Here is a 13,666-nt window from a genome sequence, read left to right as displayed (position 1 = left end):
CGTCATGGTGGCAGTGGATGTTAATGCCAAACATTGGTTTGGATCCATTCTAGAATTTCTGGGGTGGGGGAGGTTATTTCACTTTTTCCCTCCCACCCTTATTGGGACAGCCAAAAATGCTGCTCCTGTGGGCCAGAGGACCCACCCAGGAATTGCTGGGGCGGGGAGAAGAATCAAGAGCCTATGGAAGTTCTAAGTGAGATCTAAGCTGTTATCAGATTTCTCCCTAAATAAGATATTTGGTTTATTGAAGTATGTGACAATAATAGGAGCTTTTGAGGTATGGGGAATATATCTATTTATTTTGTAAAACTATGTAGAAAAAAAGGTCGCTGAGAAAATGTCAAGTATATGGTGTTACACTGATAGTCAATATAGATTTAAGTTACAATTCAGTTTATAGATGTTTTGTGTTAACTGGCAGCAAGGCAAAAACATGCCACTCGAAGTTGCGGTACATCCCTAGAAAGCTAAACTTCCTTTGCAGGTTTTCAATGCAATTTTGTAATGATTTTGTGTTTTATCGCTGCCTACTTGACAAGCTTGGATGCACGTGGGGGTCCATGGTCCATGCATTACCAGAGGAGGACCTGCCCCCTTACCCAATGCAGTCCCTTGCACCCCACCCCTCTCCCGGGGGGGGGGGGAGGGTTGGGAGATTTCTTAGAAGTGTGGGCAGCTCAGCTGGGGAGGGGGGGAAACCAGAAAGCAGTTCATGAACAGATATGTCTTTCTTTTTGCACATTGGGCACTTTGAAACCAGGCCACCGTATTTGTACACACAGCACTGAAAAGGGAAAAAATGAATCCTCCACTGAAAACCTTTATGTCTATGTACATAGTTGTGCAGGGCTTTATTGTATTGCCTCTTTCAAAGGCCACTTCCAATCAGAACTGCTTTTTTGTTATGGAATCTGTACTGAGGTATGCATCACAATACCTAGGCTGTTACTCGGATCTTTTTGTAACGTTGACAAAAAATGTGCATTTGCTTTAACAATCTAGAATTTAAACTATTATAAGAACAATTTGTAAATTTGAATTTTGTTTGCCATTTGTATGAAGTATTAAAAGAGCATGCATATTAATGTCTTCTTCCTATCCATAAGATTTTTTAAATGCATAGGTATGGGTTATTACTAACCTGGAAGTCTAGAAGCAGTATTTTTGTAAAATAACTGTATTTTATGACTCTTTTAAAGGCTAGTAAATAAAGACAACCCGGTTCTTGTGGGATTCCTTTGCATCAATGCACTCAATAGCCTATGTCTTTGGAGGATATGTACTATTTATATATTTCTGTCCCACTTTTGTGCCTATTGGGACAACTTATAAGGATACACCAAATACAATGTAGACAAAACTGTGTACAGTCCAACCCGTGGGCTGATGCCCACTGGGTCAACTCCACTGATCCACTGGATCAACTCACTCAGGGCTAGTCTGCAAGTCACAGGCCAAGAGCCCTTAAGATCACATCTTCTGTTTTAAGCGCCTAAGATCTGGTTTCAACAACTTTTGGGAAATAGTATACATAAATCATCAAATGGTGATTCATGTATAGACTCTCCCATAGTACTTTTGGACTGGATTTTACATGTCTTTCTCCTTTAAGAAAAGCTTAATGTGGGGAAAGGGGCAGTCCAAGGAATGGTAGGTAAGCAACATTATGTGTGTGTGCTGTCAAGCCACAGCTGACTTATGGCAACTCCACAGGGCTTTCAAAGCAAGAGACATTTGGAAGTGGTTTGCCACTGCCTGCCTCTGCGTGGGCTGAGAGTTCTGAGAGAACTGACTGGCCCAGGGTCACCCAGCAGGCTTTATGTGGAGGAGTGGGGAACTGAACCCAGTTCTCCAGATTAGAGTCAGCCACTCTTAACCACTACCCACACTGGCTCTCCCAATATGACCTGGTAAATAACAAAGGTGTTGGACATTTTTCCCCTCCAGGTTGTTGCCACCATAAGGAGGGAATACCAAGAAGGCCCCTGTGTGGACCTTCTCCCATGTGGCCATTTCTTCTGTGTGAAGATAATGGCCTACCATCTCCTCCCAACTCTTTGCCCCTTGCACTGGCCTACCCTCTTTGCTAGAAAACTGGCCTCTTAGGAGGAGGAAGCTGCCGTGGACAAAAGGAGCTGTTGAGAAGACAGGAAGGATTTTCTAACAGAGTGGTTCCTCAGTAGAACAGGCTTCCTCAGGAAGTGGTAAGTACTCCTTCCCTGGAGGTTTTTAAGCAGAAGCTTGTTAGCCATCTGTCAGCAATGCTGACTCTATGACCTTAGGCAGATCATGAGAGGGAGGGCATCTTGGCCATCTTCGGGGCGTGGAGTAGGGGTCACTGGAGGTGTGTGGGGGAGGTAGTTGTGAATTTCCTGCATTGTGAAGGGGGTTGGACTAGACAACCCTGGTAGTCCCTTCCAACTCTTATTCTATGACAGAAGGAAATGCTGGCAAGGCAGATGGGATCTTTTTTGCAAGTCATGATCCTTGCTTCCAATCAGTCTTTACAAGCTGCACTGTATATGCATCAACTCTAGTTTATGTTCAATTGGGTAACATTTAGTTAGAACTATTTTTTTGCAACATATTCTGAGGATTTTAAACCACTCTGGCGCTTACTCCTACTTTCTATAAATTGTAAAAACAACTAAACAAAATACCCAAACTTCTTGTTTTGATCAAGATCACCAATTCAGATTGTTCATATAGCTCCCCTGTGCTGTTCATGATCCAGGAAGAAACCACTTGTACCATATTTTATAGTATGCTGCAACTGCAGCCAAGCCTGAATTATGTAACATCAACTAAAAGATGAAAAATTTAGTAAGACGTTAAAAAACAGTTCTTCGCTTTTGCAGTAATCCTAACTTTTCAACACAAAGATATTTTCAACAACTCCAACATCAGCCAACTCCTTCTGATTCACTACCTAGCATGCTAAGCGAGTTGTGACAATTCTTACTTTACCCATCTCTTATTACTGTTCTATTATGAAGAATAGGCAGTGACTCAGGCGAGCTATTTTAAAAATGTCAGAGGTAGAGCAGTTTGCTGTTTTCTGGGTCACCTGGGGGAGGGCTTCTGAAAGAGCTGTGTTTTAGAGAGTAAGTTGCTCACTGAAAGAGTTTCTTGAATCTCTGAATAAATCATAAGCCACAATCTCTCCCACCTGCCACAAGAACACTGCTAACTTTACCAAGATTTTATAACTGGGAACAAATATGTAAAACAAAATGTTGCCAAACGTCCTCTAAAACAGAGGTTTTGTTTGTACTCTGTTTAAAAAAAATTGTTGCTGTTTCCAGCCTTGGAGATGCTTGGCAATTTCAAATATTCTCACAGTCACAGAGAGAACCCAATATATTCGTCAATGAAACTGTGATAAGTCATTCAGAGCACACGGTAAACTGAAGTCTGACATAGAAATCACAGGATGAGGCAACAACTGGGATTCTCCACAGTGAAAGACTACGGATTGAGGAGTTGCTTCCTGCTTACCTAATCCTGTACCGCAGCAGTCTATGAAGTAATGGGTGAGCTTTTCCACATAACAGTAATGTTTCTGCTTACCTGGGTAGTTAGTATGCAGAACTCCTTATGTTACCTGTGGATGGCTACACTACTTGCTAGGCACTCAACCAAGAAACTCAATGTATAACAAACAAGCTAGTGCCCATGAGGGAGTAGAAAAGAACCCCCTTCCCTCCAGGTTTTCCCCACCCTCCATTAAACTGACTCAACATTCTGGAGAAACTGAACAGACTCAGATAGTTTGAGAATTTTTTAATGTACAAGCTAACATTTTCTGCATAGCCAGGGGGTTGCCTCTCCTTCCCCTCCCCACTCATGCCCAAAGTAAACAGAAACCCTAAACTTGTGGGGGGGGGGGCGCTTTCATGACATCAGCTGAATCATATTAGCTGTTAAGAGGGAATATTTTTTTCCTGGCATCTTTAATATATACAAGGTCACCTAAAGAATGACAAGAAAATTTGGACAAATAAAATTAACAGGTATTTTTGTATATATTTATCCCACGCCCACTATACCTGAACGTTAGTCTATTAAAAATAGTCAAATGCTTATTTATCAAGAAATATTGCTTTTCACTACAAACAGGTTTTCTCCAAAATTAAACTTCTATTTAGATTCATTGGTAAGGATCCAAATCCAACAGTTTCTGTACTGCATCACTGGCATACCAGACAGCTCCAAAAACATTTTAAGCAAATGTATTTCCCACAGATTTGAATAGTAAATATCACAGAATTGTCCACTCTAAAGCTGTAAGAAAAAGCATCAGTCATGCTTCAGCCCCAAAAGGGTAGTACTCAGAAAATTCATGGATAATTTTCAGAGCTTCGTTATATAGTGGAAGATCTGGGGGGAAAGGTGGAGAAAAGAAGTAAATTTACTAGTGCAGATAAAAATATACTAGACAATATTGATTCATATTAGTTACACTTTATATTTCATTCTTTTAAAAAAATATCAATTAGATACTGCAAGTAGTTAACTAAAATATTTCAAAAGGTTGTTTTTATACATATGGTTACGTTTGGATTAGCAGGAATTAACTGCCAAACCCCACAAATGACTAAGAGCTTACTACTTTTGCAAGCTGTCCTCACAGTTCTCCCTTTGATAGGTAAAAATCAGATGAAACAGTAGATGCCTTTTGAGCCTATCACAAATTTGTACATAAGCAGAATCATTTAGGTTTGTGTCCCAACTAAAATTTCCACAAGTAGAGAAGATTTCTGCCTGTGGAATGTGATTTCCCCATCTTCTCCCTCCTGCTGCAGTCTAATATTCCCCCTCCAGCTGCTTCTGGAGAACTGGAGATCCCCAGAAACACCTGAGGGGGTTGAGGTGGTGGTCATAGGTTTATTGCAGGAGGAGGGAAACCCACCACCATCACCCCAGGTAGGATCCAAGCCCCGATTTGGATAAGCAAGTGCAGAGATGAATTCTTTTGAGATGATAAACTATGACGCAGGCTTGCCCTCTGAAAACAGCTATACAAATTTATCAGTAAATTATTTCTGCTATTGACGTGACAAAGAATAGAAGCATGCGGAAAACATTATACTGAAAATGAAAATCACATGGATTTTCAGTTTTGACATGTTTTTTAAGCATTTGCTTTTACAGGATTCATTCCAAGACACACTTGCATGGAGGAAAATATTATGTAAAAGTTGGCCTTCAATGTAAGAGGCTTCAAGGTAAGTGTATGAAATCAATTCTCTACAGGGCTGCGAACGCAATCAAAAATATGGTAACCATGAATAAGGTACAGTTAACAATTCAGAAGAATGTAATTTACCTACCAAACATGCTTTTATCCTCTCTGAATTGGGTATATGACGCACACATGATGTTTGCTTGATTTGTAACTCTTCCCACTACTTCAATGACTCCTGAGATCTCTTCATCTAGCTACCAAACCATATAAACAAGATACTGTTTCAGAATATTAGGAAACTTGCAGACCATTAAGTAAACAAGCACCTTCAATTTTTTTCCTTTCTTTGCAGTTTTTGGTAAGGTTGTAGTCCACTTTTGCTCAACCATACCAGGCGGGTACTATATAAATGCATTTTACAAACTCCTGCAAAATTTCTTGCACGTACAAAGGAAGAGGTGCAAGATCTTGCTTTATAATCATTATCACCTAATTAACTTTAAAAGATTTTTTCAAGCTAATTAAAATAGATTTCATCTTTTGTATATGCCATAAGGAAAAAAATTAATGACAGGACAAGCTGCATTTGTGAAGTAGCATAGAAAAGGTTCCAACCCATTCTCCTTTGTTGCTCTATATCTGGAACACCCTCACACATCATCTACATTCCGCTTTCATTCTCTTCCTTCAAACTCTACCTGAAACCCAATCTTTCCCATGGTGCATCTGGCTGACTGATACATTTACCTCTTTCCACCCACTATCCTCCTCTGCATTTCTAAAGTGCACTTCTTAGGCCAGAGATTTCTCTATGGGACATCTAAATAAATGTTGCTCATGTAGCTCTGCAAAGCATCATATATACTGATGGACTATATACAGTGATAAAACAATGCTACAATAAAGAAGTATAGGTAATGGGTTGGATCCTGTCTCTTTTCTACTGATGCAAGAAGCTCTTTCAACTCCTGAAAAGGCTATGATGGGGATCAAACAACTGACATGGGCTAAACAACAACAAAAACCCATATAAATGGGGTTGCATCAAGGAGGGGAATTAGATTCTCCTTCATCCCTCTTCTTCTTGCAGAAGAGCTGGCACAGGTCATTGTCTGGTAATGGAAGCTTATTTCCACCTAGTCACCCCTCATACTGTTCCTGAGGGCCTCCTATCACTAGGAACAGCCTTTCATGGCTCAAAGAAGGCCGCAGCACAGGGAAGGACAAAGGAAAATAAGATTTGTTGATGGGAGTGTTTTCCATTAGTGGAAAATTATTGCTGGATTTGGATGAGATGTAGGGTGTACATGTCCCTTTCCTGGGACAATCACTAATGTAGTGGTGCTGATGCTTGCTATTGTGCTTCAGTAGGACGGAAGGAGCTTGTCTGGAAGGAAGTTTAAACCTCAAAACTGTCTCTCATAAGCTGTTCTGCTGATGTACTGGGTCACCCCTTTCTAGAATTAATGCCACCCAAAAAAGTGGATACCAACCAAACCCAAAAGGCCTTCCAAAAGATGCTCTTACTTACAGGGTCATTCAGCTCAATAGTTGCAGTTTTTCCATCTCCATCTGACAGAAAGAAAAGTTTCCCGGATGGGTGGATCTACAAAGATGTAAATGCATATCATTTTCAAAAACCTTTTACTCTTACAGAGAACAGTCAATATCAACAACAGTAGCATTATTGGTTATATGAATGCCTGTCTTGCAAAATAACACCCAGTTGCTTTAATAAAGTAACATCAAGTAACCATATGGTTGATGAAGTAACCATATTTGACTATAACTATGAGCAACTGACACCAGATCATTAACTTTAAATGCTTCTACCAATTACCAGACATGTTGGGTTATAAGGGTAAATGTAAAAGAAGAGAACCACATACACTCCTTTGAGCTCCTCAGAGAAGAGGCACAATAAAATTTAACATAACAGAAACTTCACATAATAGAGCATTCATTTACTCTGCACCAATCTACTGAACATGATTCCCAAAGATCTTTAGTTTTAAAATCTGGTTATCTTTCAGAATTGCCTTACAGCCCTATGAGCAATTGAAAAGAGAGCCAAGCCTCATATGAGGCAGCAAGCTGAGTACAGCTTCAAGTCTATACATAAACAGGCTGCAGGTCGAAAGCAAAATCCATAAACAAACCTCACATAATGTCTTTCATTAGGACCAAAATGACACAAAACAGTGTGCAGGCTTTCAATTTCTCCAAAACATTTCATCAGGCTGGATAGTTTGTTCTTAGATCTATGCATGCTCACTCAACACAGCCCTTCACACTTATCTAAGAAAAAGTTCAGTCACATGAAAGCATGAAGCTGCCTTATACTGAAATCAGACCCTTGGTCCATCAAAATCAGTATTGTCTACTCAGACCAGCAGCAGCTCTCCAGGGTCTCAGGCTGAGGTCTTTCACGTCACCTATCTGCCTAGTCCCTTTAATTGGAGATGCCGGGGATTGAACCTGGGCTAGGACTTCTGCATGCCACGCAGATGCTCTGCCACTGAGCTACAGACCCCTGTCAATTGCAGTGTGACTGACTTCTGAGTACATCTGAGCCTACCAGAAACGCAATTCCTAGAAACCCCGAGGAAAGAACCCAAGCAGCGAAAACTTCAGCAGACCACACAAGTTTAGCAGGTTTTCTCAAGGCAAAAAAAGAAGCATTGGTACACCACAGGCAAAGATCTGAAAACAGGGTAGATCCCTGTAATATAGGGACAGCTAAAGCGCAGAAAAGACAGTCATGCTAGGAAAAGTTGAGGGCAGCAGGAAAAGAGGAAGACCCAACGAGAGATGGATGGACTCAATAAAGGAAGCCACAGCCTTCAATTTGCAAGATCTGAACAAGGCTGTCAAAGACAGGACATTTTGGAGGACTTTCATTCATAGGGTCGCCATGAGTCGGAAGCGACTTGGCGGCCCTTAACGCGCGCACACACACACACAGCGCAGGGAGGGGATTATTTCGTGGGCCGAGCCGAGGCCTTCCTCAGCAGCGCTGACAGTCAAGAAGAAAAGAAACCTTGCCTTTTCCACACGCCCCACAAAACAGACGGGCTTCCCGATGTGCTGCGCCAGGTGACTTGTGGCTATGCGAGGCCGAGGCCCTTCGAAAACGTCCGCCATGCCCAGAGTCAAAGTCCCAGCGCTTCACTCAGACCAACATGGGCGGGAAACCTCCACTTCCGCTCTCGACGAGACCTCCGGCGAGTTACCACGGCAACGGAGACGCGTACAACGCCGACGCTTCCTGCCGAAGCGTCGCCGAGCCTTTGCGGCAGCCGTTAGCAGGCAACGTCATTTCCGGAGAGGGAAGACCGAGGCGCTCTTGCGCATGCCCGCGCGCTAGCTCTTGCGTCTCCAAGGTTACTTTAGTTCAGTCCTCCGGATACGTCTATTGTGAACCGGGAAGTGAAGATTGTGAGGGGAAGAAAGCGGCAGTTGAAGGTAGGTATATGGGAATACGGAGGAGAATTAAACCGGGTTCCACTGTGGTGAAAATCGGAAACAGGCTTCGCACTCAGGAACTGTATGAGACGCCTCGCTTTAGGGGTTTGGAGACTGAAACCGTTAACGGTTGAGCAAAAAGCTGGGAGTGTGCGCATGCGCGTCCTCTGTTTTGAAGGGGTTATGAGGCAGTTGACAGCATGCCTTGCTGGCCGAGGGGCGGGGTCTTTTTTCTTAAAGGGGAAGGCAGTCCCCTGTGCAAGCACCGGGTCATTACTAACCCGTGGGGTGACGTCACATCACAATGTTAACGGGGTGGTTTTGCCATGGCCTTCCCCAGTCGTCTACACTTTACCCCCCCAGCCAGCTGGATACTCATTTTACCAACCTCGGAAGGCTGAGTCAACCTTGAGCCGTTTACCTGGAACCGACTCCCGTTGGGATCAAACTCAGGTTGTGAGCAGAGCTTGGACTGCAGTCCTGCAGCTTACCTCTCTGCGCCACCGGGCTCTTTTTTTTCTTGTGCGTGTAAAGTGCCGTCAAGTCGCAGCCGACTTATGGCGACCCCTTTTAGGGTTTTCATGGCAAGAGACTAACAGAGGTGGTTTGCCAGTGCCTTCCTCTGCATAGCAACCCTGGACTTCCTTGGTGGTCTCCCATCTAATTGCTAACCAGGACTGACCCTGCTTAGCTTCTGAGATCTGAAGAGGTCAGGCTAGCCTGGGCCATCCAGGTCAGGGCTCTTTTTTTTCTTAGGCATGTATTAATTACCCTACATGTGACATAATATCCCTTTTTTAATTTTGGGGGGCCTTAACACATCTTAGTTCAGATTTTTAAGCAGGGTTAGTTGTAGCCTGGACTGTGTTGAAATGCCTTGACGTAAGGCCTAGCTACTGTGATCATAGTCTTATTTATATGGAAGAGGAAGACCCAACGTGAGATGGATTGACTCCATCAAGAAAGCCCCGGCCCTCAGTTTGCAAGATCTGAGCTCTTAACCGTATGATGTTTTGGAGGACATTAATTCATAGGGTCGCCATAAGTCAGAAGCGACTTGATGGCACTCGCACACACAAATCCTGTGTAACTCAGCAGAGTGTGTTTCCTAATAAACATGTGATTGAACCTGACATTACGTTTTGAAAGCTTTCTTGTGGGGCATTTAGCATATAAATAAATGTAACAAAACGAGACTGCGAAAACAATAGCAGCTTCTGCCCCAAATAGGAAGAAAAAATCTTGTGATTTTTTTCTAATCATGTATGTAATTGCTAGAGTCATGAATGTGGCCCTACATCAGATTTTATGCTACTTGTGTAAACAATTAGTTGGTATTAGCTGTCTGCGCAGTTACATGTAAGAGCCCACAGTGCAGATAAAAGTGTACCCAGTTAAGGTGGGTAATTGATTTGCTAGAGCTGCTTTCCATGAATAGAACAACCACAAGATGGGATTCCCCCCCCCCAATGCTCAGAAAATTGTAACACCTACATGTTCCCACTTCAATTAGGTGTGGAACAACAAATGCAAAGTTATTTGAAACCTAAGCATTGCGTTCTCTATGTCCTCGGTTAGTTTGGCTCTCTGGTACTGTGATGCTAATCTTACATGGAAGCAAACAGCATTGAAAACAGTGGGACTTACTGCCAAGTAATTATTATTCAGGAGCCCCGTGGCGCAGAGTGTTAAGCTGCAGTACTGCATTCAAAAGCTCTGCTCACGACCTGAGTTCGATCCCAACGGAAGTTGGTTTCAGGTAGCCGGCTCAAGGTCGACTCAGCCTTCCATCCTTCCGAGGTCGGTGAAATGAGTACCCAGCTTGCTGGGGGTAAAGGGAAGATGACTGGGGAAGGCACTGGCAAACCACCCCGCAAACAAAGTCTGCCTTGGAAACGTCGGGATGTGACGTCACCCCATGGGTCAGGAATGACCTGGTGCTTGCACAGGGGACCTTTACCTTTACCTTTTAATTATTCAGTGTTTGGCTAGAAAATGTTTTTAAGCACTTGCAGGATTTGTATTTCCACTTATACTGGATACTTTTTGGCTTGAGAATAAAGGTTTGTGGTCTGATATTTCCACAGTCTGTTAATTGTCTATAATATCTGTTCAAGCACATTTATAAAACTTAAAAGCTTTTTTTTTTGCTGTATCTTGATCATACATATTTGCAGTATCTGTCAATACTAGTGATTTGTATTCTAGAAGGAGAGAGGGGACCATTTTTTTTGTATATTTCTCTTGCTTGATCACTACCAGCTGTTCTTATTTGCTACTTGGTCAAGGCAAGTGGTTTTAACAAAAAATAGAAATGGTCAAGACAATAATTAGGGCCAGATTTCCTTTCCACTGCCTGGGTTGCAGTCTTTTTCAAACCCTGTCATTCCATGTCCTTTTTTTCTGTCCTCTGTATTCCTCCGTACTGCCTTCTTCTCATCCCTTCCCTGCTATACTGTTGCTCTGAATCATGTGAGTCCAGTTTCTCAGTTACAGATGTTTATTAACTGAAAGGATATTGATGTAGCCAGGTACTGCTAAATGGAAACTAGATGGTATCAGCTATTTAAGAGGGACAAAGATCTCTCTACATTGTAAGCTTCTGTTTGTGATGAAGCAGTCCTGGGGAAAAAATCTTGTTATAAAAAGAAACAGAACCTGTTCTCCCCCCGGGGAGAATTTAGTAAGACACAGAGGGCTGCTGCTTCATATGTTATTTGATTCTACACGGGCAGAACTTCTGAGTAACATGCATGCAGTAACAAGTAATTAATGAGTGCATTTAGGCATGCAGGCACACTGCAGTTGGGTTTGGCGTTCCAGTGGGTGCATGCTACATGTATACTCAGTGAATAACGTGACCAATGATTTATTTAGTATTTTAAGGTTTCACTGTACTTTATTTACATGATTGCAGTACTCCTTATAGAAACCCTCTAATGTTTGTCACTATTAGCATCATCTTGTAGATAACAGGAGGGGGAGTGCTGGAGCTAGTTTCCCCTAAGGCAGTGATGGCGAGCCTTTTAGAGACCGAGTGCCCAAACTGCAACCCAAAACCCACTTATTTATCGCCAAGTGCCAATACGGCAATTTAACCTGAATACTGAGGTTTTAGTTTAGAAAAAAACAACTCATACATTCACATATTTTGCGTTAAAAGAAAAACACAATAACAGAGCTTTCAATGATGCAAACTTTTACCTTTCAATAAAAAGTTGTTTGTATTTGGCATGCATCTCTCCAGGACTCGCCTTCTGCTCAGCCACTCGACTTTATTGCTAGGGTTGCCAGGTCTCCAGCCACCACCTGGAGGTTGGCAGCCCTAGTAGAGGAAGGGAAGTGGGAGGGAGAAAGGAAGGAACTGGGAAAGGAAAGAGAATGAAGGAACTGGGGCAGGAAGAAAGAAAGAAAGGGGGGAGGGACGGAGAAAGAAAGGAAGAAAGAAAGGAAGGCAGGAAGGAACTGGGAAAGGAAAGAGAAGGAAGGAACTGGGGAAGAAAGGATAAAAGGAAGGATGGAAGGAAGGAAGAAAGAAAGTGTCCTGGGTCGGGCTTCAAGCCCCACCCAGGACTTGCTCCAGGGCGCACACCCAAAGTTCTCCCCCCCCCCCTTACCAGCAGCTCTGGGGAGGTGGCGAGGTGACGGTGCGGGACGGCGGACACGTTGGGCCCCGGCGCGGCGGCATCGGGTGCCTCCCAGCTGGCCATCGGGCAGGCAGCCCTGGCACGGCGGCATCGGGCACCTCCCATCTGGCTGTCGGGGGCAGGGGAGAAGGGGGCGGCAAGAGTGAGGGCGAGCGCGCCAACACTCGCGACCCCGCCAGCCTGCAGGCGACCTTAGGGGGTGGGGAGGGAGAAGGCAGAGGCCACGCAGCCACGCCCAAGCCGGAGGACTCGCAGGTGACTCCGGCTACCCCACAAGCTTAGCGCAGGAGTCAGGGATGAGCGAGAGCGGGGGAGAGGGGGGAGACGGCAGGCCTTTCTCTGGCGGACGCGCAACTGTTGAGGGGCCGCCTGGCCCTCCGCGAGCGCCCTGAGAAGGAGGAGGCGGTGGGTGAAAACGGCAAGGGGAGAGGCACCTGAGGAGGACGATGGCGGCAGCAGCCTGGAGCTGGACTTTTGGGAGCCGCCTGAGGGGGAGGAGGGGGAGGAAGGCGGCAAGGAGGAGCTGCTGCTGGAGGAGGAGGCCCGGCCTCGTTGCTGCTGGCCTCCCCACCGCCTGTCAGCTGTTGTGGGGCAAGAGGGGGAGAAGAGGAAGAAGCCAGCCGCGTGCGAGGCAGGAAGCTGACGCGCTGATGCACGCATGATCGGGGGGAGCTCAGCTGAGAGAGGGAGGGGCACAGACAACCCGGGAGGCCTTTTGGAGCTCACCCGCGCGTGCCGGCAGAGAGGACTACGTGTGCCGGAAATGGCACGCGTGCCATAGGTTCGCCAACACGGCCCTAAGGTGTAGTGAATGAATGAGGCTAGAACTGAGCTACTACTAGTTGTCACTGCTAGCTTGCCCATCATTTCTCTTCTGGCCACCAGCAAAAGGAGAAGAGAGCCTTCCTAAAGGGGAAGTAGCTACTGCCCCCAGGGGCAAGAAAGCTGCTGTTGCTGCTTAGTTGTTCACCCACCAAGTGCAAACAGTGACCTCTAGGAGTAACTGCTGCTCTCTTGCTCACCTATTACCTAGCTGTTTTCCTTAGGGTAGTGCTTCCAAGTTGCCATGGCTGCTCATGTTGTTGGACAGACAGCAACAAGCAGTTGCCACTGGCCAGTAGCTCTCCAGCAGAGGAGTTAAAGGAGAAGAGGAACCTCGAAGTGCTGCCACTACATACACCAAGAGACGGAGAAGAGCCCAGTTTCCTGGATGGGGTGGGTCAGGGTTTGACTATGGGCCCTCCCAGAGCTTTGGCAGCTGCCAAAAGATGCGGGTCTGTGACATCACACCTGGACTTTGTCCCCAGAACAAACACCAGAGCATGGCATCATCAGCCTAACAGAAAGAAAATGCAGCAGTATA

At 44.7% G+C, this 13,666-nt stretch overlaps 2 protein-coding genes across 2 annotated transcripts in view; one reads left to right on the top strand and one right to left on the bottom strand.

The window, feature by feature from the left end:
- Positions 1 to 4,258: 4,258 nt before the first annotated feature.
- RPA3 (replication protein A3) lies at positions 4,259 to 8,361 on the bottom strand. The gene is made up of 4 exons (XM_056857824.1): positions 8,237 to 8,361; positions 6,723 to 6,797; positions 5,337 to 5,445; positions 4,259 to 4,383 (listed from the first exon to the last, which is right to left on the bottom strand). Exons 1-4 carry the CDS (start codon positions 8,333 to 8,335, stop codon positions 4,307 to 4,309), a joined length of 360 nt encoding a protein of 119 aa, XP_056713802.1. The 5' UTR covers positions 8,336 to 8,361; the 3' UTR covers positions 4,259 to 4,306.
- Positions 8,362 to 8,609: 248 nt separating this feature from the next.
- UMAD1 (UBAP1-MVB12-associated (UMA) domain containing 1) overlaps positions 8,610 to 13,666 on the top strand; it is a 42,248-nt gene continuing 37,191 nt past the window's right edge. Inside the window, exon 1 of the mRNA XM_056857822.1 lies at positions 8,610 to 8,656. The gene's annotated coding sequence lies outside the window, so the exon portion shown is untranslated. The remainder of the gene's footprint in view (positions 8,657 to 13,666) is intronic.

This window comes from Euleptes europaea, chromosome 11 (genome assembly GCF_029931775.1).
Source record: "Euleptes europaea isolate rEulEur1 chromosome 11, rEulEur1.hap1, whole genome shotgun sequence".
NCBI classification, from domain to species: domain Eukaryota; kingdom Metazoa; phylum Chordata; class Lepidosauria; order Squamata; family Sphaerodactylidae; genus Euleptes; species Euleptes europaea.
The sequence above is the reverse complement of the archived record's forward strand: the minus strand, read 5'-3'. Positions and strand labels throughout refer to the sequence as shown.

Excerpts from the sequence above, each read along its gene's own strand:
- RPA3 (XM_056857824.1), bottom strand. The coding sequence starts at position 8,335 with ATGGCGGACGTTTTCGAAGGGCCTCGGCCTCGCATAGCCACAAGTCAC. Across the intron at positions 5,446-6,722 it reads CTATTGAGCTGAATGACCCT|CTAGATGAAGAGATCTCAGG; the intron begins GTAAGTAAGAGC and ends ATGGTTTGGTAG. Across the intron at positions 4,384-5,336 it reads AGAGGATAAAAGCATGTTTG|ATCTTCCACTATATAACGAA; the intron begins GTAGGTAAATTA and ends CTTTCCCCCCAG.